Source organism: Dryobates pubescens, chromosome 38 (assembly GCF_014839835.1).
Source record: "Dryobates pubescens isolate bDryPub1 chromosome 38, bDryPub1.pri, whole genome shotgun sequence".
Taxonomy (NCBI): domain Eukaryota; kingdom Metazoa; phylum Chordata; class Aves; order Piciformes; family Picidae; genus Dryobates; species Dryobates pubescens.
In genome coordinates, this window is record NC_071649.1 from 545,012 (window position 1) to 567,086 (window position 22,075).

The 22,075-nt window shown below is 49.9% G+C and overlaps 1 protein-coding gene across 1 annotated transcript; it reads left to right on the forward strand.

The window, feature by feature from the left end:
- The first annotated feature begins 240 nt into the window (after window positions 1-240).
- FKBP9 (FKBP prolyl isomerase 9) lies at window positions 241-21,817 on the forward strand. Its single transcript, XM_009908971.2, has 10 exons — window positions 241-694; window positions 5,162-5,307; window positions 6,342-6,531; window positions 8,557-8,702; window positions 9,886-10,075; window positions 12,256-12,401; window positions 14,001-14,187; window positions 18,196-18,341; window positions 20,558-20,721; window positions 21,512-21,817. The coding sequence occupies exons 1-10, from the start codon at window positions 441-443 to the stop codon at window positions 21,695-21,697; spliced, it is 1,755 nt and encodes a 584-aa protein (XP_009907273.2). The 5' UTR covers window positions 241-440; the 3' UTR covers window positions 21,698-21,817.
- The last annotated feature ends 258 nt before the right edge of the window (window positions 21,818-22,075 follow it).

Consider the following 22,075-nt stretch of genomic DNA (forward strand, 5'->3'; position numbering starts at 1 on the left):
ACTTTTGCTGGGTCAGCTGCTCTAGCTGCTCTAGCTTTTTACTCCTCCTGGCTTTAGCACTTGGCTAACTCAAGGCTGCTGAAGACCTTGGTCACTCTGAAGACCAGGATACCGTCGGGGGTGGGGGGAGCTGGGAGGGCGTCCCGAGGCAGCGCCACGTCGCAGCGCTTCCAGCCCGGGGCCGGGGAGGGGACGGACGGGAGGGGATGGCGGTGGCAGCGCTGTTCCCCGGCTCCGGACTGCGCAGCCCCGCCGGCAGGGTGGGGGGAGCTGGCGCCGGGGCTCCTCCTCCCCCCGTCCCGGGTGCGAGCGCGTCATCCACGTTTGCAAGTTCGCAGCGGCGGGAGGAGGAGCGGGAGGGCCGGGCGGCTTCCTCTGCTTCTCCGTCCCTCCCCTCGCCAGCCGAACGCGTCCTGCGACTGTTCCGCGCCCGTCCCTCCATGGCGGGGCCGGCGGCCGTGCGGCGGCGGGGCCCCGGCCCCGGCGCGGTGCTGCTGTTCCCGGCGCTGTTGGTGAGCTGGGCGGCGTGCCAGGCGCCGCCGGTGCCCGCCGCCGAGTTCCCCGGCGACGGCGCCGAGCTCAGCATCGAGCAGCGCTTCGTGCCCGAGAGCTGCCCGCGGGCCGTGCGGCCCGGGGACTTCGTGCGATACCACTACCTCGGCGCCTTCCCCGACGGCACCCGCTTCGATTCCAGGTCTGGTTTGCGATCGCCTCAGGCTTAGCGAGCAGTGCCGTGCCCGGGTGCAGCCCGCCCCGGCGCTTGGCTGGTGTGAGGGTGCGCTCTGGGAAGGGGAGAGGAGTGAGAGGTGCTGTACCCACGAGGGCTCGGAGGTGGTAGTGCCCCCGCAGCGGCTTTTTCGGGGATGGCTAGGGATGGGGAGTGAGGTTCGGTCCACGTCCCACTACGCTTCCCAGCCGTGTCCTGCGAGCAGTTCTGGGGTGACCAGTTGGAAGCGGATCAGTAGCAAGCTAGGCAGCGTTTCACAAGTGCGAAGGCAGGATGTACATGGCCACTGTGGGAGCAAATGCCTGAAAGGGCAGAGAGCCGGGTTATGACTTCTGGAGGCTAGAGTGAGATCTCTGGTGAATTAATCCAGTTTGTAGTAGTTTGCATGCCCTGATGGATCCTCACTGCGTTCTTCCAGCTGCTTTTCCAAGGTGCTGACCGGAAGCTTTCGGCTCCAGGATAGAAGACCGTTAGGCTACTCGGCTAGCCTGGCAAACAGGAGCCTGCGTGGTGTCCCAGCTTCTCATAGTGTTCAGTGATTTCTGGCCCACTTCTTTCTCTGTTTGCCCTGTCTTCTCTAAGCTCAAACCTACTTGAATACAGACATTTCTGGATCATTATGTTTGCCAGAAGCACAGGAATTACCGGGCTGTGCTTACACAGAAATGTGTGGATCAGTTACCCATGAATGGATGTGACCTATGTACAGTGAAGGGCCTGGCTGCTTTCCTGATGTTTTTTTGAGATCAGGAAGCCTAAATAGTGGGATCAGGAGCCTGTGAAGGATGCTGATGCTGCTGACAGCTTGTTTGTTTTTTCTTGCTTCATTCACTGCCACTGATCAAAGTATTACTCGGAAAGAAAAACCAAAATGTATTTTCAGTAATCCCAGTAATCTCCCTTGTGTTTCAAGGAAAATCTGCAGCCTTAGGGCAATAGCTGTCCTTCAGAGTCAGCTCAGCACTTCCTCTGGAGCTGACTGTACTGGAGTATGCCAGCAGTGCCACTTCACCAGCGTTACTCTGGAAAAAGCCTGGCTTGCTCTTGGCCTTTCAGCTGGCACTGGTGCAACCTCACAAAGAGGCACAGCAAGGGCAGTGAATTAGTTGGCAAGTGACAGTTCTGGAGAAGAAGCCTTAGCTGCAGATGTGAGGATACACAAAGGCACCATCCTCACGGCTGTCATTACAAAACTGTGACAACTGGCAAACCAGCCACGTGCTCAGCAGTGTGCTTCTGATTCCTCCAGACACACGCTGAGGCTTGCTCGTGTGCTCTTGAGTTGTGCCAGCAGATTTCTGCACTGAGGCAGGGCACCAGGAGGGGCTTCCCTGGGGGATGGCTCTCATTTAATTCCAACTTGTTTGTGATTTGGCTCGGAATTTATTTGGGAGAGGAACAGGCTGTTAGGGCAGTACAGCATTGATGTCTTTGAGTCCTCTCAATTTCAATCATAGAATCAGTAAGGTTGGAAAAGACCTCAGAGATCATCAACTCCAAGCTATCACCCAGCACCTCATGACCAACTAAACCATGGCTTCACATGCCACGTCCAATCCTTTTTGAACACTTCCCGGGATGGTGACTCTCCCACCTCCCTGGGCAGCACATTCCAATGGCCAATCTCTCTTGCTGGGAAGAATTTCTTCCTAACATCCAGCCTAAACCTCCCCTGGCACAGCTTGAAACTGTGTCCTCTTGTTCTGGTGTTGGTTGCCTGGGAGAAGAGACCAACCTCTGCCTGTCTATAGCCTCCCTTCAGGTAGTTGTAGAGAGCAATAAGGTCACTGCTGAGCCTCCTCTTCTCCAGGCTAAGCAACCCCAGCTCCCTCAGTCTCTCCTCTCCTCTTGAGCAGCAGAGCCTAGTTGAGATGTGTCCCTGCCCATGGTGGGGAGGTTGGGGGAGATGATTTCTGAGGTCCCTTCCACTCTTTGATGATTTTATGATTCAGGTGCTGGGAGTGTTCTTGAGGTTTAAAAGACTGCTTCTGTGTTTCCTAGCAGAAGGTGGTAATGCTGCTGCTCTTGCTAACAGGCTGCTGATAAAGCCTTCATCCTCACGACCATGTCACATAGATTAACTAATGTGCCTGCTGGTTCTTTCTCTCCCTTGCCCACATTGGTATTTGGATTTTTATTTCCATGTCCATAAAAAGATTTGTATTTTTTAAGCTTGAATTTAGCTTCCTAGTCATCTGCTGTTAATTTGGTGAATTCCAGTAACTGAAACTACTTTGGCTTAGGAATCTGCAAAGTCAGTCCTGCAGAGCTGCATGAGCTGCTCCCTGCTTTGTTTAGCTCTCTGCCTAGCATCAATGCTTTCTTAATTGTAAGTTGATTTTTGTCAAAGGGGAAAAAAAAAAGAGAGAAATAAAGCTCTTCCTGTTTGCAGTCCATCCCAGCTGTATTGCCAAGCTTTGTCAGTTGCTGAGAAATACCATTTGGGGAGGAGGGGGGGTGGATTTCTTAGTACCTGTTATTAGTCTTAACATCTTAATTATGTTTTTGTGTGGATAATAGAATTTTTCAGGAGCCACTTGGAATGCTTTCCATCCCTGCCTGGGAGCAGAAATATTTGTGCAATGAAAGTGAACGCTCTGTATAGAGAGCTGTTTCTTTCAGGGGAAATGTTTGCCAGGAGGGGGAAAAAAAAACCCCAACCAAACCAACAAACCAAAACAACCAGAAGATGGAGCAAACAGAGATCACTCAGTAAAGTATTTGAGGGATTTGAGGCTCTGGGACTGTTAGGAGGCTCAGTATGTTGTGGAAGTGATGTGTACAGCCTTTGAAGGAAAGTTTGACATCATTTCCCTAGTGATCTCTAGCTCCCGGCTGCTTTCCAGAATATTTCAGCAGGCAGAGGCACAAGCCTTTTCTTTTTTTTTTAACTTGTTTTAATAGGGCTGCCTTTTATCTGTGGAAAAAAAATGGAGAGAGTCCTCTGGATTTGGAAAGCAATTTGAGAAAATGGGAAGCAGTAAAAGCTTGAAAATAGGCATGAAGCTTCGGAAGTGCTTCCTGCTGCCTGTGTGCTTCCTGCTCTGTCCCTGGAGGTGTTCAAGAAAGGATTGGATGTGGCACATGGAGCCATGGTTTAGTTAGTCATGAGGTGTTGGGTGATAGGTTGGACTTGATGATCTCTGAGGTCTTTTCCAACCTTGTTGATTCTACGATTTGTCCATTGCTTCAAAAAATGGAAGGGCAGAAATTCAGGCGCAGCGGAGTGGGGTCACTGTGCAGCTAGCTGTATGGTGATCAGACTAACCATATAAGCCACTGTTGGTGTTCTGCTGGAGTAACAGTGCTGTTCTCCAGCCTGTCTGGGAAACCTGGAATCATCTAAGCTGCATTTCTTTTCCCTTTCACATGACCACAGTGGGAGATCGTTTGGCTGAAGCAGTTGCTTCTTGGTCTGGCAAACTCAGTGTTCGATGCACGTGCCTGCTTTTTGCTGTTCGAGTCTTAATGACGTGGGAGTTGGGCACGTGGAGGAGAAAATAAGTGACCAGCTGGAGAAAATAAATAACCAACTGGCAAATCTCACCCCACTTACTCAGGAAAGGTGTCTTTTCCCCTTTCCTCTTCTCCTGCAGAGGGTCCCCAGCCATGATGTCTCACGTTGTAAAGCTTACTGAGCTTGTGTAGTATTTTTTAGGCTTTTGTCATCAAAATCAAATTGCTGAGCTCCTGCTGTGGGAGCAGCCATCCTTTCATATCTTCTAATGGTTGTCCTCTTTTTTTCCTCATCCATTATTTTCCAGTACTTACAGTGTTGGTGTGTAAGTAATCAATTTGTAGCTACAGGCTTTGGGTGCCTGCAGTGTATATCACATGCTGCTAGAGTTCTAGCAGCTCACCATCTAGTTAGTTTCAGCTAGATGGGCTGCAGTGACCGGAAGGCGAGCTGGGATGAAACCTCTGAAACACTTAGATTTGTCCCCTCACTTTAGCAACTGTCTCATGATAAAATTGCACTCATCGGGCAAGAGGTGGGCAAACCACAGACTCACAGAAACATTCAGGTTGGAAGAGACCCTCAGGATCACCAAGCACAACCCAGAACTCTACAGCGCTCACCCCTAAACCGTATCCACAAGCACCACATCCAAACCACCTGTAAACACACCCTGGGTTGGTGACTCAGCCACCTCCCTGGGCAGCTCAGGGAGGGAAAAAAATGTTTCCTACTGTCCAGTCTAAACCTACCCAGTCACAGCTTGAGGCAATTCCTTCTTTTCTATCACTAACTACCTGGGAGAAGAGACCAGCAGCAGCCTCTCCACAATGTCCTTTCAGGTAGTTGCAGACAGCAATGAGGTCTCCTCTCGGCCTCCTCTTTTCCAAACGTAATTACAGTTAAACTCTCCAAATCCCAGCAGAGTGGTGTGTAGATGAACTGCTAACCTTCTTTACCTGCTCTGTCTCCTTTAGCTATGACAGGGGATCCACATTCAACGTGTTTGTGGGAAAAGGGCAGCTGATTGCTGGGATGGACAAGGCCCTGGTCGGGATGTGTGTGAACGAGCGGCGCTTCGTCAAGATTCCCCCCCGGCTGGCCTATGGCACCGAGGGCGTCTGTAAGTGCAGCGTGGGGCCAGCCAGGAGCTGCCTCTGCAAGGGTTCAGCAGGGGCCAGGGGAACTGGACTCACAGAAGACAAGGGTAGAGATTGCAAGTCTGTGTGTTTCCAAGAAGGACACAGAGCTGTTGGAGCAAGGTCAGGGGAGGGCCACAAAGATGATCCCAGGGCTGTGAGGATAGGCTGAGGGAGCTGGGGGTGTTCAGCCTGGAGAAGAGAAGACTCTGTGGGGGGACAGCTTAGCTGCCTTCCAGTCCCTGAAGGGAGCCTACAGGAAGGATGCAGAGGGACTTTTTGTGTGTTCAGCAGTAGGACACAGGGGAATGGTTTGAAGCTGAGGGAGAGCAGGGTTAGACTGGAGCTTAAGGGAGAAGTTCTTCAGCAGGAGGGTGGTGAGACTCTGGAATAGGCTGCCCAAGGAGGTTGTGGATGCCTCCTTCCTGAGGGTGCTGAAGGCCAGGTTGTATGAGGCCTTGAGCAGCTGAGTCTAGCTGAGAGGTGTCCCTGCCCATGGCAAGTTGGTTGGAGTAGATGACCTCTAAGGGTCTTTTCCAAACTGAGCTATCTTAGGATTCCATGAATTTCTGAGAGGTTCCACCCTGCTCAGGGGTGTTCGTTAAACCTACAGCCTAGCTCAGGACTCCAGGCTGCCTCTGCATATGCAAGGAAGAGCTGCTGATTGTAGAGGACATGAAGAAAAGAAACTTTTCTACTCAAGTTAGTTATTGATGTCTACCTCACTGTTAAATACTTACAGTGTCTTGGCATAGCACTGCTGCACTAAGTATGGCAGTGCCAAAAGCAGCTTTGCTCTGCAGGCTCAGAGGCAGCAGTTTGCAGGGTGGATACAGTTAACAATTCATGTTGCCAGATTTCCCTAGTTTTGTAGCTGCGAGGGGTCAGGGGGATACAGACACAGACAGGAGTAGATCCTACGTCGTGGATTTTCTTTAGGGACCGTGTAGTTGGCTCCCTTGTTTGCTGATGTCCTGTAGAAAGTGGAAATAAGCCTGTGATGGTTTTGATTTTGCAGCTGGTGTGATACCTCCAAATGCTGTGCTCCATTTCGATGTGCTTCTGATTGATCTCTGGAACTCAGAGGACCAGGTGCAGGTTCAGACTTACTTCAGACCTGAGCAATGCCCTCGGACAGTCCAGGTGTCTGACTTTGTGCGGTACCATTACAACGGCACCTTCTTAGATGGGACCCTCTTTGATTCAAGGTATGCAGCTGCCTTGTGTCTCTCTGTCTGTTTTATTAGCTATTCAGTGTCACTCCAAACCATCACTTCCTCCCCTGCACTGGTGTATACCCGTGTAACAATTAATGATAGTTGCTCAGGAAGACAAGAAATGAGAGACAGCATCATGTGAGTGTCAGGAATTTATTGAGGGATTATGGGACAGCAGTGCTGACTCAAACCAATGAGACAGGACAGTATTCCTGGCTGAGCATTACCAGCCCAGACCCTTTCTTGTTCCAAAATGTCATTCCCTGTGCCTGTATTGCTCTTTGCTGCAGTCAGCTAATAGTTCCTACCACCACTGCAGCATAACTCTTCATCATAGATACAAGCAGAGTTTGGGATGAAATTCAGCTGCTAACACCTCCAGGCTGAGATTTGAAGTTTAAATCCTGGGTGCTTCATTAAAGTTTGCTGGAAAATGATGCATTAATACCAGCTGCCATTCTGTGTGTGAGCTACTTCTCAAACCCTCTGTTAGGGGCCTGAAATAGCTGAGCCCTCAGAGAAACGCTGCCCAGCCAGCCCCTGGTAAATCAAGGAGTGCTAGTTCTGGAGCAGCAAGCATCGTATTGTGCATGTGGCTTTCATAGGTAATATTGTTCTCTCCTCTGGCTGGCTGATGTTTAGCTGTGTTCTCATCTTGTCTTTTTTCTGTTATTTCTTTTTTTGTTTTATTCTTTTTTATCTTTTACTTCCTTTTGCCCTCTGCCTGCCTGCTTCCTCTCTCTCTTTGGCCCCCCCGCCTGCCTGCCTGCTTCCTCTCTCTCTTTGGCCCCCCCGCCTGCCTGCCTGCTTCCTCTCTCTCTTTGGCCCCCCCGCCTGCCTGCCTGCTTCCTCTCTCTCTTTGGCCCCCCCGCTTGCCTGCCTGCTTCCTCTCTCTCTTTGGCCCCCCTGCCTGCCTGCCTGCTTCCTCTCTCTCTTTGGCCCCCCCGCTTGCCTGCCTGCTTCCTCTCTCTCTTTGGCCCCCCCGCTTGCCTGCCTGCTTCCTCTCTCTCTTTGGCCCCCCCGCTTGCCTGCCTGCTTCCTCTCTCTCTTTGGCCCCCCTGCCTGCTTGCCTGCTTCCTCTCTCTCTTTGGCCCCCCCGCCTGCCTGCCTGCTTCCTCTCTCTCTTTGGCCCCCCCGCTTGCCTGCCTGCTTCCTCTCTCTCTTTGGCCCCCCTGCCTGCTTGCCTGCTTCCTCTCTCTCTTTGGCCCCCCTGCCTGCTTGCCTGCTTCCTCTCTCTCTTTGGCCCCCCTGCCTGCCTGCCTGCTTCCTCTCTCTCTTTGGCCCCCCTGCCTGCCTGCCTGCTTCCTCTCTCTCTTTGGCCCCCCTGCCTGCCTGCCTGCTTCCTCTCTCTCTTTGGCCCCCCCGCTTGCCTGCCTGCTTCCTCTCTCTCTTTGGCCCCCCCGCCTGCCTGCCTGCTTCCTCTCTCTCTTTGGCCCCCCCGCCTGCCTGCCTGCCTGCTTCCTCTCTCTCTTTGGCCCCCCCGCCTGCCTGCCTGCTTCCTCTCTCTCTTTGGCCCCCCCGCTTGCCTGCCTGCTTCCTCTCTCTCTTTGGCCCCCCCGCCTGCCTGCCTGCCTGCTTCCTCTCTCTCTTTGGCCCCCCCGCCTGCCTGCCTGCTTCCTCTCTCTCTTTGGCCCCCCCGCTTGCCTGCCTGCTTCCTCTCTCTCTTTGGCCCCCCCACCTGCCTGCCTGCTTCCTCTCTCTCTTTGGCCCCCCACCTGCCTGCCTGCTTCCTCTCTCTCTTTGGCCCCCCTGCCTGCCTGCCTGCTTCCTCTCTCTCTTTGGCCCCCCCTGCCTGCCTGCTTCCTCTCTCTCTTTGGCCCCCCCGCCTGCCTGCTTCCTCTCTCTCTTTGGCCCCCCTGCCTGCCTGCCTGCTTCCTCTCTCTCTTTGGCCCCCCTGCCTGCCTGCCTGCTTCCTCTCTCTCTCTGGCCCCTGCCTGCGTTCTTTTTTTGCTAACATTTTTGCTCTGTAACTTTTCACGTTGTTTGTTTGTTCCTGTGTCGTTCCCTGGCTTGCAGCCATAACCGGATGCGAACGTACGATACCTACGTGGGAATCGGCTGGCTGATTCCCGGCATGGACCAGGGGCTCCTGGGGATGTGCGTCGGAGAGAAGCGCATCATCACGATACCGCCTTTCCTGGCTTATGGAGAAGAAGGAGATGGTACAAATGATTCCTGGGAGAGGTGGAGGAAGCTGTTGAAATAATTTGTATTTTAAAGCAAATCAGTGCTTTGTGTATTGGAAGTGTATGGGCAGCACTGACGCCTGTTTCAGACAGATAATCGCTAATTATTGACAGGTTGGACTTGATCTTTGAGGTCTTTTCCAACCTTATTGATTCTGTGATTATCTCACAGGTAATTAGCGATAGAACAAGAGGGAACAGCCTCAAGCTGTGACTGGCTAGGTTTAGACTGGACAGTAGGAAAATTCTTTTTCCTTGCAAGAGTGCTCAGGGATTGGAAGCGCTGCCTGGATCCCTCTGGTTCTTTGCATCACACCTTTGGACTATGAGCATCTCTGAAAGGCCTTCCCAAACAGGAAGCCATAAGAAATTCTTTTCTGGCTTGCATTAGGAATAGTGTGGCCAGCAGGAGCAGGGAGGTCATTGTGCCCCTGTATTCTGCATTGAGTACCTTGAGTCCTGTGTCCAGTTCTGGGCCCCTCAGTTTAAGAAGGACATTAAGACACTTGAACATGTCCAGAGAAGGGCAACAAGGCTGGGGAGAGGCCTTGAGCACAAGCCCTATGAGGAGAGACTGAGGGAGCTGGGATTGTTTAGCCTGGAGAAGAGGAGGCTCAGGGGTGACCTCATTGCCCTCTACCACTACCTGAAGGGAGGTTGTAGCCAGGAAGGGGTTGGTCTCTTCTCCCAGGCAAGCAGCACCAGAACAAGGTGACATAGTCTCCAAGCTGCACCAGGGGAGGTTTAGACTTGAAGTGAGGAGAAAGTTCTTCACTGAGCGAGTTGTTTGTCATTGGAATGTGCTGCCCAGGGAGGTGGTGGAGTTGCCGTCCCTGGAGATGTTCAAGAGGAGATTGGACGTGGCACTTGGTGCCATGGTCTAGTCATGAGGTCTGTGGAGACAGGTTGGACTCGATGATCTTTGGGGTCTCTTCCAACCTTAGTTATACTGTGATACTGTGAATGAGCTGCCCGGGGAGGTGGTTGAGTCACCACCCCTGGGTGAATTTAAAGGTGGTTTGGATGTGGTGCTTGGGGATATGGTTTAGGGGTGACCCTTGTAGGGTAGGGTTCTGGGTTGGACTTGGTGATGCTGAGGGTCTCTTCCAACCTGAATGTTTCTGTGATACTGTAATTTTCTACTGTAACACTTTTGTAGGTAAGGAGATCCCTGGCCAAGCTTCCCTGGTCTTTGATGTGGCTCTGCTAGATCTCCATAACCCCAAAGATGGGATTGCAATTGAGAACCAGCATGTGCCTGAATCTTGTGAGCGGAGAAGCCAGGCAGGAGACTTCGTCCGCTACCATTACAATGGCACGCTGCTGGATGGCACTCTGTTTGATTCCAGGTAACCAACCCATGCAGCCCCACAGATCCCATTTCCAGCTTCACTTCTCCATAACAGATATAGAAGATTTTGTGTTTCCTTCCCTTTTGAAGTGTTTGTGTGGAGTTGGAGTCTTTCCTTCTTGAAAAATAACACCTCACAAAAACCTTTTCACTTACGGGAAGGAAGCCAAAGACCTCTTTTGTATGATGACAGTACCACCGATGCCCTCTAGGGGTGGTGATCCACCTGGTGAAGCTGTGTGTGCTTTAGACAGGTGTGTCTGGAGTCTTTTTGTGCCATAGAGTTTGTCTGCCAGATAGGTAGTACTGCTGAAGAGAGAGAGAAAATAAACATTTTGTGTCCTGAGAATTGTGAGTCAGCCTGCTAGTGGCTGGTGTGAAGTTAACCTCAAGCCAGTCTTTCCATCAATACTTGAAAACAGTGCATTATGAAGGCTTATGTCTTTCAGGACAGAATTCAACAACAGGGTTTCTGTGAAAAAGGACTCATGAGCCTCACATGCAGATTGATATGATGAATAGTGCCTTTGTAGCTTTCTGTCACTTTTGTTTGCTCTTTATTGAGTGATTCTGAACTTGTTCCCACTCCAGTTTTCAGAACAGCTGGTACAAGTAGCTAAAAAGAGTTGAAAAAGAGCCTCTGTAAAGTGCTTTATGAAACAAACTCATGGAACAATGTTTACTACCACTACAGGTGCTGTAAGCTGAAGCTGAGGATCAGTTTGTCAACAAAAGCTGTGTAGTATGCCATGTGTGCTGCTTCCCATGAGGAGGAGTCAGGGAGTTGTATATCTCATGTAATGGAATTTGAGGTGTGGTAAGGTTCAGAATCAACCTTGACCTCCCCATTCAGCTGCCTGGCTTGGTGGGAGGATAGAAAGCCAGAGACCAGATCAGCAGCTATCACTGCAGACCTCAGCTTACAGCTTATGAGGACTTCTAAGTGAAGAACTTTAAGCTTCTCCAGAGGGTATCTGCCCAGAACCTCTCTTTGTGGAGATGTAAATTGTTGTGGTCTGTAGTAATTAGACAGTTTTTGAAAATGGCTGTGGTGTTTGTGTTAGGGTTGTTGTTACTAAATAGTAATAATGGCTTTGTAGACAGCAGCCTCTGCAGCATTCTGAAGTGCTGGCAGTTGTTCGAGGGCTTCTTTCTTAGAGGGTCACGTCCTGTCTTCCAGCAGAATCAACAAGAAAGGACAATATCTAACAAGTATCTATGAAGAAATAGGTCAGCTAACAGTTATTGAAAGCCTTGGAGTTGTCCTGGGAAAAGAGTCACACAGGGAGCATGCCAAAAGCACTGATTGTCTGGGGTCAAGATCTCTAAAGATATTTTCCTTCATTTCTAACCCCCCCTGCAATATTCAGCTGCAGAGCTGCCTGTGGGCAGGGCTGTCTGGACTTAGAGCAGTTGAATAAACCTCTGAAGTGTATCAGGGTCTGTACTGGTCTTGCTCTTTGCCAGAGTTACCTTGTAAAGATGAAATAAAACCTTTGTGCCTTTGTGTAGCATGCCTTGAAGAAAGGCAGAAGGCAGAGACCTCCTTGTAATAAACACAGTCCGTTGCTGTGGGCTTCTTGTATTGTATTGTTGGAGCAGATCCTGCAGCCCATGTACAAGAGATTTGTCTGGTTTGGAAGGGACGGAGAATATTGACTCTGTGTTGTTGTCATGACTCATTTGAATGCTCTGCATCCCAGGGGAACCTATAGGTCTCAGCTCCTCCTTGTAGTCATTGAATACATAGCTGTGGAATGATAGTCTGAAGGGTGTCTCATGAATGTAAACCATATCCAGCTGATAAACACTGAAGTAGAGTTCAGGACAGAGGAAAGCATAAAGGAGAAACCATTTCCCCCCCCCAGTTGCTTATCACCCCATCTTTTCTGTTTAGTCTAAAATACATAGGTGAGCTTTTTCTTCCCAAGTGTAGAAGAAACGGATTTGCAAAGAAGCTGTTCCCTAGCCAGTGCTGGCGAATAGATGGTGCCTGCTGATGAAACTTTGGTGGCCTAGATTCATTGAGCGTGGTGACTGCCTCGTGCCTCTCTGGTGCTGGTTAATGTCTGTGTGTTTGGTGCTGACTGGTGTAAGAGTTGTGCTGCAGACCTCCTGCAGGGCTCTGTGTTTTCTGCAGCACACCTGACGTTGCTAAAATGCAGATGTTCCCCACAGCTACTCACGGAACCGCACCTACGACACCTATGTGGGCAAAGGCTATGTCATTGCTGGAATGGATGAAGGTCTGCTAGGTGTATGCACTGGGGAGAAAAGAAGGATAATAATCCCTCCTCATCTTGGATATGGAGAAGAAGGAAGAGGTGAGCTCGGCTTCTCGTTCAAGTCTTCCATAATGAATGGAACAGGCTGCCCAGGGGGGTTGTGGAGTCTCCCTCTCTGGAGATACTCAAAACCTGCCTGGATAGCCTATCCTAACCTACCTATCACCATCACTGGAGGTGTTTAGGAAGAGAGTGGATGGGGTGCTTGGTGCCATGGTTTAGTTGATTAGATGGTGTTGGATGATAGGGTGGACTTGATGATCTCAAAGGTCTTTTCCAACCTGGTTAATTCTGTTCTTATTCTGTTCTTCTTCTATTCTATATGTTCCTGTGTGATCTGCTCTAGGTGATCCTGCTCTGGCAGGGGGATTGGATTAGATGATCTTTTGAGGTCCCTTCCAACACCTAACATTCTGTGATTCTGTAGTGCACTGTTGTTTAGTGCCTCTGTGCCTGGTGTCATTCCGGGGGGCACTTGAAAAGCTTGAGGATTAGTTCATAATTTTATGGGCATGCAGCTGACAGGATTACACCCACTAGTTGCAAAATGATTCTAATCAGCTGAATAGGTGGGACAAGGAGAACTCAGACCAATGTCCTATGTAATCAGTGACCTGAAATTATTTGGATAATTAGTGTTTCGGGCAGACTGCTGCTTGGTGACCTGAACTCATTTGGATAATCACTGTTTCAGACAGACTGGTAGCTGGATGCCAGGAGCTCTGGCAGTGTTAGGTCTTCCTTCCTGTGTGTCTAACCAGCTCTGTATGCTAAAGGAATTAATCATGTTAAGTTTTCTGTCCTGTTCTTTCCACAGCCACAGGTTTTGTGGACTCCTAAGCTGCCTGTGTAAGCAGTGGATGCATGTAACAGCACAGTGTCAGTGTATGTATAACATACAATTAACATTCCTTTGGGAAAGCTTGTTAGCACCTGAAAGATTGCTGTGAGGGGCTGAATATGAGAACCCTTCTAGCTGATCCCACTTTTATGGCTAGAGTTTCAAAAGGTACCTCCTGGCTCCTTATTTGCCAAAGGGGACTTGGAAGTAAAGCCTCTCTTGTAAGAATGCAAGTTGTCTGCTGTGGATCTGGGAATTAGACTCCTCTATCAACAAATCCCATTCCTGGATCTGGATGTGTCTCATTCCTGGTAATGCAGTTGCACATTGTCCTGAGGAGAGGAAGAAGTTGCTACCAGGATGTTTTAAGGGAATGTAACCTTTTAGACACAATGCCATTCCTTGTGCATGAGAGGCCCTACATGAATTTTGATGGTCAGTAATGAAGTGGTACCTGCAACACAGAGGAGTTATTTAGGGTGGTCACAGGAAATCTATGGTTGTTGCTTCACTGCTGCATCATTTTCAGATTCTCAGTCATGCAAACTTTCCCCTTCACTCTTGGATTGAGTGCAAGCTGAGTGCCTTTCCACTGCTTTTCTTTCCTAGATAAAATGCAGCTTGCATCTGATGAATACAGAGGAGATGTAATCCTTTAATTCTGAATGAAGAGAGCAAAGTGACTCAGTAGCAGACACAGTGGCAATACCTACTCCTAGAGAGTGCAGTATGTGGTCATCAGAAGCCTGCCTGAGGACCCTTTCTTTCTTGACTTGCCTAATTTGCTTCCTTTTTAGGGAAGATTCCAGGATCTGCAGTGCTGGTCTTTGACATCCATGTGGTTGACTTCCACAACCCCTCAGATTCAGTCAGCATTACTGTTAACTACAAACCTTCCAACTGCACTGTGCTGAGTAAGAAGGGAGACTACCTGAAGTACCACTACAACGCCTCGCTCCTGGATGGTACCCTGCTGGACTCGACGTAAGTACATCGCCTGCTGAACAGGCAGGGAGTAGTTTGGGTTGGAAGGGACCTCCAGAGGTCATCTAGTCCAACCCTTCTGCAGTCAGCAGGCACATCCTTCACCAGATCAGGTTGCTCAGAGCCTTACAGAATACAGAATTAACCAGGTTGGAAAAGACCTTTGAGATCGAGTCCAACCTATCACCCAACACCTCATGACTAACTAAACCATGGCACCTAGAGCCTCATTAAGTCTCTTTTTAAACACCTTCAGTGATGGTGACTCCACCACCTCCCTGGGCAGCACATTCCAATGGACAATCTCTCTGGGAAGAATTTCTTCCTAACATCCAGCCTAAACCTCCCCTGGCACAGCTTGAGACTGTGTCCTCTTGTTCTGGTGCTGGTTGCCTGGGAGAAGAGACCAACCCCCACCTGGCTACAACCTCCTTTCAGGTAGTTGTAGAGAGCAATAAGGTCTCCCCTGAGCTTCCTCTTCTCCAGACTAAGCAACCCCAGCTCCCTCAGCCTCTCCTCACAGGGCTGTGCTCCAGACCCCTCCCCAGCTTTGTTGCCCTTCTCTGGACATCTTCCAGCAACTCAACATCTTTCCTAAAACGAGGGGCCCAGAACTGGACACAGGACTCAAGGTGTGGCCTAACCAGTGCTGAGTCCAAGGCAGAATGACTTCCCTGCTCCTGCTGGCCACACTATTCCTGATGCAGGCCAGGATGCCATTGGCCTTCCTTGCCCCCTGGGCACACTGCTGGCTCATGTTCATCCTACTATCGACTAGCACTCCCAGGTCCCTCTCTGCCTGGCTGCTCTCCAGCCACTCTGCTCCCAGCCTGTAGCTCTGCATGGGGTTGTTGTGGCCAATGTGTAGAACCTGTCATTTTGACGTGTTCAATCTCCTGCCCTTGCACTCTGCCCATCTGTCCAGCCTGCCAAAGAAGGAAATATCCTTAGCAGCTGTGAGAGCAGAAGGAATTCCTGCAAAGTGGGCTGCCAGTGAATAGAGGATTTTGCAGTGAAAATGTGGTTATTTCTGTACAATGGATTTACTTTTCCTTTTATACCTCCCTGCCTAAGGTATATAGAGGAAGGAAAAGAGAAAGGCCATCTGCCGGAGCACAGTGAAAGAACTGGGAACAAGGAGGGTGTAGGAGTGTGTTGGAGAACATAAACACTACAGGGGAGTGATGGAACAGGCTGTGTGCATGGCAGTGTTTGAGTGGCTTAAGTCAGGTGTCTGGTCAGTCATGCTGGAATGACACAGGGCTCAGCATGCCCACTTCCAATACTGCCTCCAGTTCTTGTGTCCCCAGCATAGGAAAGACACAGCTGTTGGAGAGAGTCCAGAGGAGGCTACAAAGATGATCCAAGGGCTGGAGCACCTCTGATGTGGGTAGGCTGAGGGAGCTGGGAGTGTTCAGCCTGGAGAAGAGAAGGCTCCAGAGCTTAGAGCTCTTAGAGCTGCTTTCCAATAGGTGAAAGCATCCTACAGGAAGGCTGGAGAGGGATTTTTCATGAGGATGTCTAGAGACAGGACAAGGGGGAATGGTTTGAAGCTGAGGGAGAGCAGGGTTAGACTGGAGCTGGGGAAGAAGTTTTTCCATATGAGGTGGGGTGAGACTGGAATGGGCTGCCCAGGGTGGTTGTGGCTGCTTCACAGAATCACAGAAATCATCTGGTTGGAAGAGACCTCAAAGATCATCCAGTCCAACCTTCAATCCAGCATTGAAGGGTCAATAAAAAACCATGTCCCTAAGCACCAGGTCCACATGCTGCTTAAACACCTCCAGGGATGGTGACTCCACCTCCTCCCTGGGGGTGTTCAAGGCCAGGCTGGATGAGGCCTTGAACAGCTGAGTCTAGTTGAGAGGTGTCCTTGCCCATGATGGGGAGGTTGGAATAGATGATCTCTGAGGTCCCTTCCAACCTGAGCCATTCTGTGATTCTATGAAGCTGATTCAGTTTCTTGGGCAGGGTTTGCACTTGGTGCTGATTGAGTGCTCCTGAGAGCACTGCTGGAATCCTGTCAGTGGTGGTTTGAGTGTAGTAAGTGGTCACCACACATGGGTGCTAGTTTTCCTGTATTGTGGTGCTGCAGCAAGTGCTGATCAGCATGCAGAAACATCAGAGGGCTTGCTTTGACTGCAGTGATGATGTTTGTGTTCCTCTTCCTGCTGACAGCATGCTTGGGGGAAGCAGGAGATTGCTCCAGTCTGGCACATTGAGAACTGTTTGCTGCTAGCTTTTTTTGCTGCCTTCTTTCTTGGGGTAGCACAAGTCATCTAAATGTTTTAATTTTGGAGGGGAAGAAGGAAAAGCTATTTTCAGACAGGTTCTAATTAACATAGGAAGCAGCTCCTGGCTTCCCCAGTGTACACAATAGCTTTCAGAGCTGAGAAGCTTCCTTACATTGGAGCACATGATGGGATGCTGCAGGCAAGGATGCATGCAGGTAACGTGTTTGGATTCTACACACCTTATGTGGCAGGAATGCTCCATTCCTATTTTGGAGCAGAGCCCAAGGGATGTTGAGACTCTCTTATTCAGAGCAGTTTGTAGAGAATCAAAGATGATGAAACTTGGGCTCCTGATTTGAAGGCTGACCTCCTAGCCACTGAATTGATCTTTTTCCAAGTAAGAAATCTACAAGCACATCCTGCACTGGTAGAGCCAAGCCAAATAACCAAAGAAAGGAGACCAGCAGAAGAAAGGGTCCTGCTGCTGGGACATAAACTGAGGGAGAAGTCTTTTTAGCACTGCACTAGCCACATGCTGTTTAATTTCTGGGCTTTAAACTCCTGATAACTTCTCGTTTTAGACCTGGGCTACCAGCAGCAAGGTATAATATAGTAAAGTAGCAATGATATTCCCAAGCTGTCTTGATTAAGTGGCTCCCACATTGTAGTGCTTGATTTCTTGAAAGGGATGGCTGAGCCATGGGAATGCACCCAGATCTTGAGAGGCTGGTAGTTCTGGGACAAAGGGATGGCTGAGCCATGGGAATGCACCCAGATCTTGAGAGGCTGGTAGTTCTGGGACAAAGGGATGGCTGAGCCATAGGAATGCACCCAGATCTTGGGAGGCTGGTAGTTCTGGGACAAAGGGATGGCTGAGTCATGGGAATGCACCCAGATCTTGAGAGGCTGGTAGTTCTGGGACAAAGGGATGGCTGAGCCATGGGAATGCACCCAGATCTTGAGAGGCTGGTAGTTCTGGGACAAAGGGATGGCTGAGCCATGGGAATGCACCCAGATCTTGAGAGGCTGGTAGTTCTGGGACAAAGGGATGGCTGAGCCATGGGAATGCACCCAGATCTTGAGAGGCTGGTAGTTCTGGGACAAAGGGATGGCTGAGCTATGGGAATGCACCCAGATCTTGAGAGGCTGGTAGTTCTGGGACAAAGGGATGGCTGATGCCATGGGAATGCACCCAGATCTTGAGAGGCTGGTAGTTCTGGGACAAAGGGATGGCTGATGCCATGATTGGTGCCACGATTTAGTTGATTGGATGGTGTTGGGTGATAGGTTGGACTTGATGATCTCGAAGGTCTTTTCCAACCTGGTTAATTCTATTCTATTCTGATCCATGGGAATGCACCCAGATTTTCAGAGGCTGGTAGTTCTGGGACAAATGTCCATCTGGAATGTTTACACCTGCTAAAAAGTCTGACTTCATTAGTTAAAAATATGTCAAAGGTAAAAGCCCTAGTCTTGAGATACAGTACTTTGAGGGTTTAATTGAGAGGATTAATGATTTTAATTGGATTTTGTTCAAGAAGTCTGCAACCTTAGTACCAGAGGACTTGTCAGCAGTAGGGATACTTGTGTTTGGTGTTGGCTGTAGCTTGCTACCTTGAGGAGAACCTCAGGTGACTGCGTGGTAGAACCCTGCATTGGGCATGCAGACAGGACACTAACCAGAAACTGCTATTTCTGTGGCAGTTTGGAGCAACAGAAATTCTCTGTTGTGTGCTTGAGGGGCTATGTAAGTTTTTCTCTCCTTTCTCTCTAGACACAGCCTTGGCAAGACCTACAACATCGTGCTGGGATTCGGACAGGTGGTGGTGGGGATGGACATGGGCCTTCAAAACATGTGCGTGGGGGAGCGCCGCACCGTTGTTATTCCACCTCACCTTGGTTACGGAGAAGATGGAGTTGGTAAGTGAGTGAGACCTACTGCACATCCACTGAGCATCCCTTGAGTAGCTGAAGCACAAGTCTGCCTGCTTGGTGCTTGCTGTGCATTAGGACATAGGATGTCTCTTAGCTGCTTGAATGGAGTGTTTTTAGATGACCCTCCCGTTCCCCATTGAAATGAACTTCTTGTCTGTGTTGCATTTTAAGCCACTGCTGTTCCTGTGGCCAGTACAAAGGCAATCCCAGGACAAAGGGGAACAGAGGCCCCTGGTAGCCTTGCTTTGTCAAAAGGGAAAGCTCCAGGCACTCTGGTGTTGTAGAGAGTGGGTAAACACTGTCCTCTGGGATAGGGAACTGGGTACTTAGGCTTGGACATGCCACATGTTACTCAGGAAACAAAAGCGAATGTGACTGCTCAGCACTGAGAGGTTAGAAGAGGGAGAGGAAACTCAACATGCAGAAACTACAGGAACTGAATGTGAGATGTGAAGCAGGGCAGCACTGCTGTTGAAACCTCAACACCAATGCATCTAAGGCAGTTTAGAATAGAATAGAATAGAATAAACCAGGTTGGAAGAGACCTTCAAGATCATCGTGTCCAACTTATCAACCAATCCAACCCACCTAAACAACTAACCCATGGCACCAAGCACCCCATCAAGTCTCCTCCTGAACACCTCCAGTGATGGTGACTTCACCACCTCCCTGGGCAGTCCATTCCAATGGGCAATCACTCTCTCTGTGTAGAACTTCTTCCTAACATCCAGCCTAAACCTCCCCTGGTGCAGCCTGAGACTGTGTCCCCTTGTTCTGGTGCTGGTTGCCTGGGAGAAGAGACCAACATCCGCCTGTCTACAACCTCCCTTCAGGTAGTTGTAGAGAGCAATAAGGTCATCCCTGAGTCTTCTCCTCTCCAGGCTAAGCAACCCCAGCTCCCTCAGCCTCTCCTCATAGGGCTTGTGTCCCAAACCCCTCACCAACTTTGTTGCCCTTCTCTGGACATGCTCCAGCAAGTCAACATCCTTCCTAAACTGAGGGGCCCAGAACTGGACACAGGACTCAAGGTTTGCTCTGTTCTGGAGCATTGAGGCTTACCTATTTTTGATGACAGGAGCAACAGTAATAAAAAGAAAATATAAAAGTGACAAGACCTTTCATATCCCAGTGTGTGTGCTTGTTACTGGGCTTCTGAGTGAAGAGCCTCAAAAGGAAGGAGTCTGTCAGGAGATCAAGATCATCAGCAAACAGTTGTAGAAGTTATGTTCCAGAACAACAGCTCCAGAACAGTTTGTATTTCATAAAGTCTATCATTCAACACAGAGAATTAATTTGTGTTGAGAGACACCAGTTCTGGTGTCCCCAGCATAAGAAGGCACAGCAAGTTGGAGCAAGTTCAGAGGAGGCCACAAAGGTGATTAAAGGGCTGGAACACCTCTGCTGTGAGGACAGGCTGAGGGAGCTGGGGTTGTTCAGCCTGGAGAAGAGAAGACTCCAGGGAGACCTTAGAGCTGCTTTCCAATACCTGAAGGATCCTTCAGGAAGGCTGCAGAGGGACTTTTCATGAGGGTGTCCAGAGACAGGACAAGGGGGAATGGTTTGAAGCTGAGGGGGAGTAGAGACTGGATCTCAGGAAGAAGTCCTTCAGTAGAAGGGTGATGGGACTCTAGAACAGGTTGCCTAGGGAGCTTAAGAGGCATCCCTGCCCATGGTAGGGGGTTTGGAGTGGATGATCTCTTAAGGTCTCTTCCAACCTAAGCCATTCCATGACATAGAAGCCTTTTCACTTGCCCCTGTCTTCCACAGCAAATGCTGAGTATTGTCTATGCAACCCTTGATACTATGAAATCACACAGTTACATACAACAGACAGAACGTTTCCTCCTGCCATAAGAAGTCTGCTGTGTCAAATACCTGCCAGAGGTCTTTGCCATGGTTCAGATGACATTGGATAGAGATGGTCTGAAACACTGCAAACACTGACCAGTCACTGGTGTTTGATATGTACCCAGGTACCTTTGTAAGTGGAAAAGGGGTGCAGGTTTGTTGTGAAAACTTCATTTATGTTTTGATCGCTTCTGTTGAAGCAAACAGGAAGATGTGGTAGAGTTGGGGTCCTGAGGAATCACAGCAGTGATGCAGCTGTTGGAGCAGGCAGAGAACTGTGGTTATGGATTGAAAGGGAACATCCCCTTTGGTGAAGTGAGGATAAATGCCCTTCTTTGCCCTTTATTGTGCAGAAGGAGAAGTGCCTGGCAGCGCTGTGTTAGTTTTCGACATCGAACTGCTGGAGCTGGTGTCTGGCTTGCCTGAGGGGTACATGTTTGTGTGGAATGGGGAGGTCTCTCCCAATCTTTTTGAAGAAATAGACCAGAATCATGATGGAGAGGTTCTTCTGGAGGAGGTAAGCTGAAACAATGAAAAGACTTGCAGTGGTTTATCCTACCACTATCAATGTACCCCCCTCTCCCTCCCTCCCTTCTCCCCCCTCTCCCTCCCTCCCTTCTCCCCCCTCTCCCTCCCTCCCTTCTCCCCCCTCTCCCTCCCTCCCTTCTCCCCCCTCTCCCTCCCTCCCTTCTCCCCCCTCTCCCTCCCTCCCTTCTCCCCCCTCTCCCTCCCTCCCTTCTCCCCCCTCTCCCTCCCTCCCTTCTCCCCCCTCTCCCTCCCTCCCTTCTCCCCCCTCTCCCTCCCTCCCTTCTCCCCCCTCTCCCTCCCTCCCTTCTCCCCCCTCTCCCTCCCTCCCTTCTCCCCCCTCTCCCTCCCTCCCTTCTCCCCCCTCTCCCTCCCTCCCTTCTTCCCCAATGGTCTTTGTTGTCAGGGTAACAGGAGGGCAGCATGTCATTTAAAACATGGTTACTGACCTTCAGAGATACAAAAAAGAAACAGAAGATTGGCCAAACTACTTGAGGTCATTTCCTGTTGTGGTCTCCCTGGTCAACATAAGATACTTAGGGCACAAGTGTGAGAGGCAGAATTAGTGCTGAATTCATGGTGTCAGGCTTCTCACTGTCTGCTCACTGGAAGGTTATGGTGAGGTCTTGAGCCATTGCTGAGCCAGCAGTAGTCCACCTAGGAACTGAGCAACCCCTTCTGGACTTCTGCTTGCACTTAAGTCATAGAATGTTAAATAGCAACAAATAAATGCTTGGGTTTAAGTGCCTGCTTTATCGTGAGCTGTTTTCTTCTCTCTTTAGTTTTCAGAGTACATTCAAGCTCAAGTTGATTCTGGCAAAGGAAAACTGGCTCCTGGGTTTGATTTTGAAAAGATTGTCAAAAACATGTTCACCAATCAAGACCGAGATGGGAATGGTAAAGTTACTGCTGAAGAATTCAAGCTGAAAGACCAGGAGGCCAAAGAGGAGGAACACGATGAACTGTAAAGATAAGAGCAGAGTCCTGAGCTGACCTACTGTCTGAAGGCAGTGTACTGAAAGGGGCTTTGGCAAGCATGTTTCTGAGAGCTTAGCACTGGGGCAGCCAGCCCGTGTCTGCCTGTGTGCTGGTGAAACAGGCAGAGGTTTTCAGCTGGAATTGCTGGGTGTGTTTGAATGCAAGAGTTAAGTGCCTCCAGGCAGGGGGTGTGATGGACAGAGTGTGCTGCTGTGCCTGCTGTGAGAACCACACCGGCTGGTTTGGGGCTGAGCAAGTTCTCTTTGAGGAGTGCTGGATGCATGGATGGTAGGGAGAAAACTTAGCATGCACCTTTAACCTTTTAAAAAGCCCTTCCTGTATTCAAAAGATTTGGGTAGCAGGAGGAA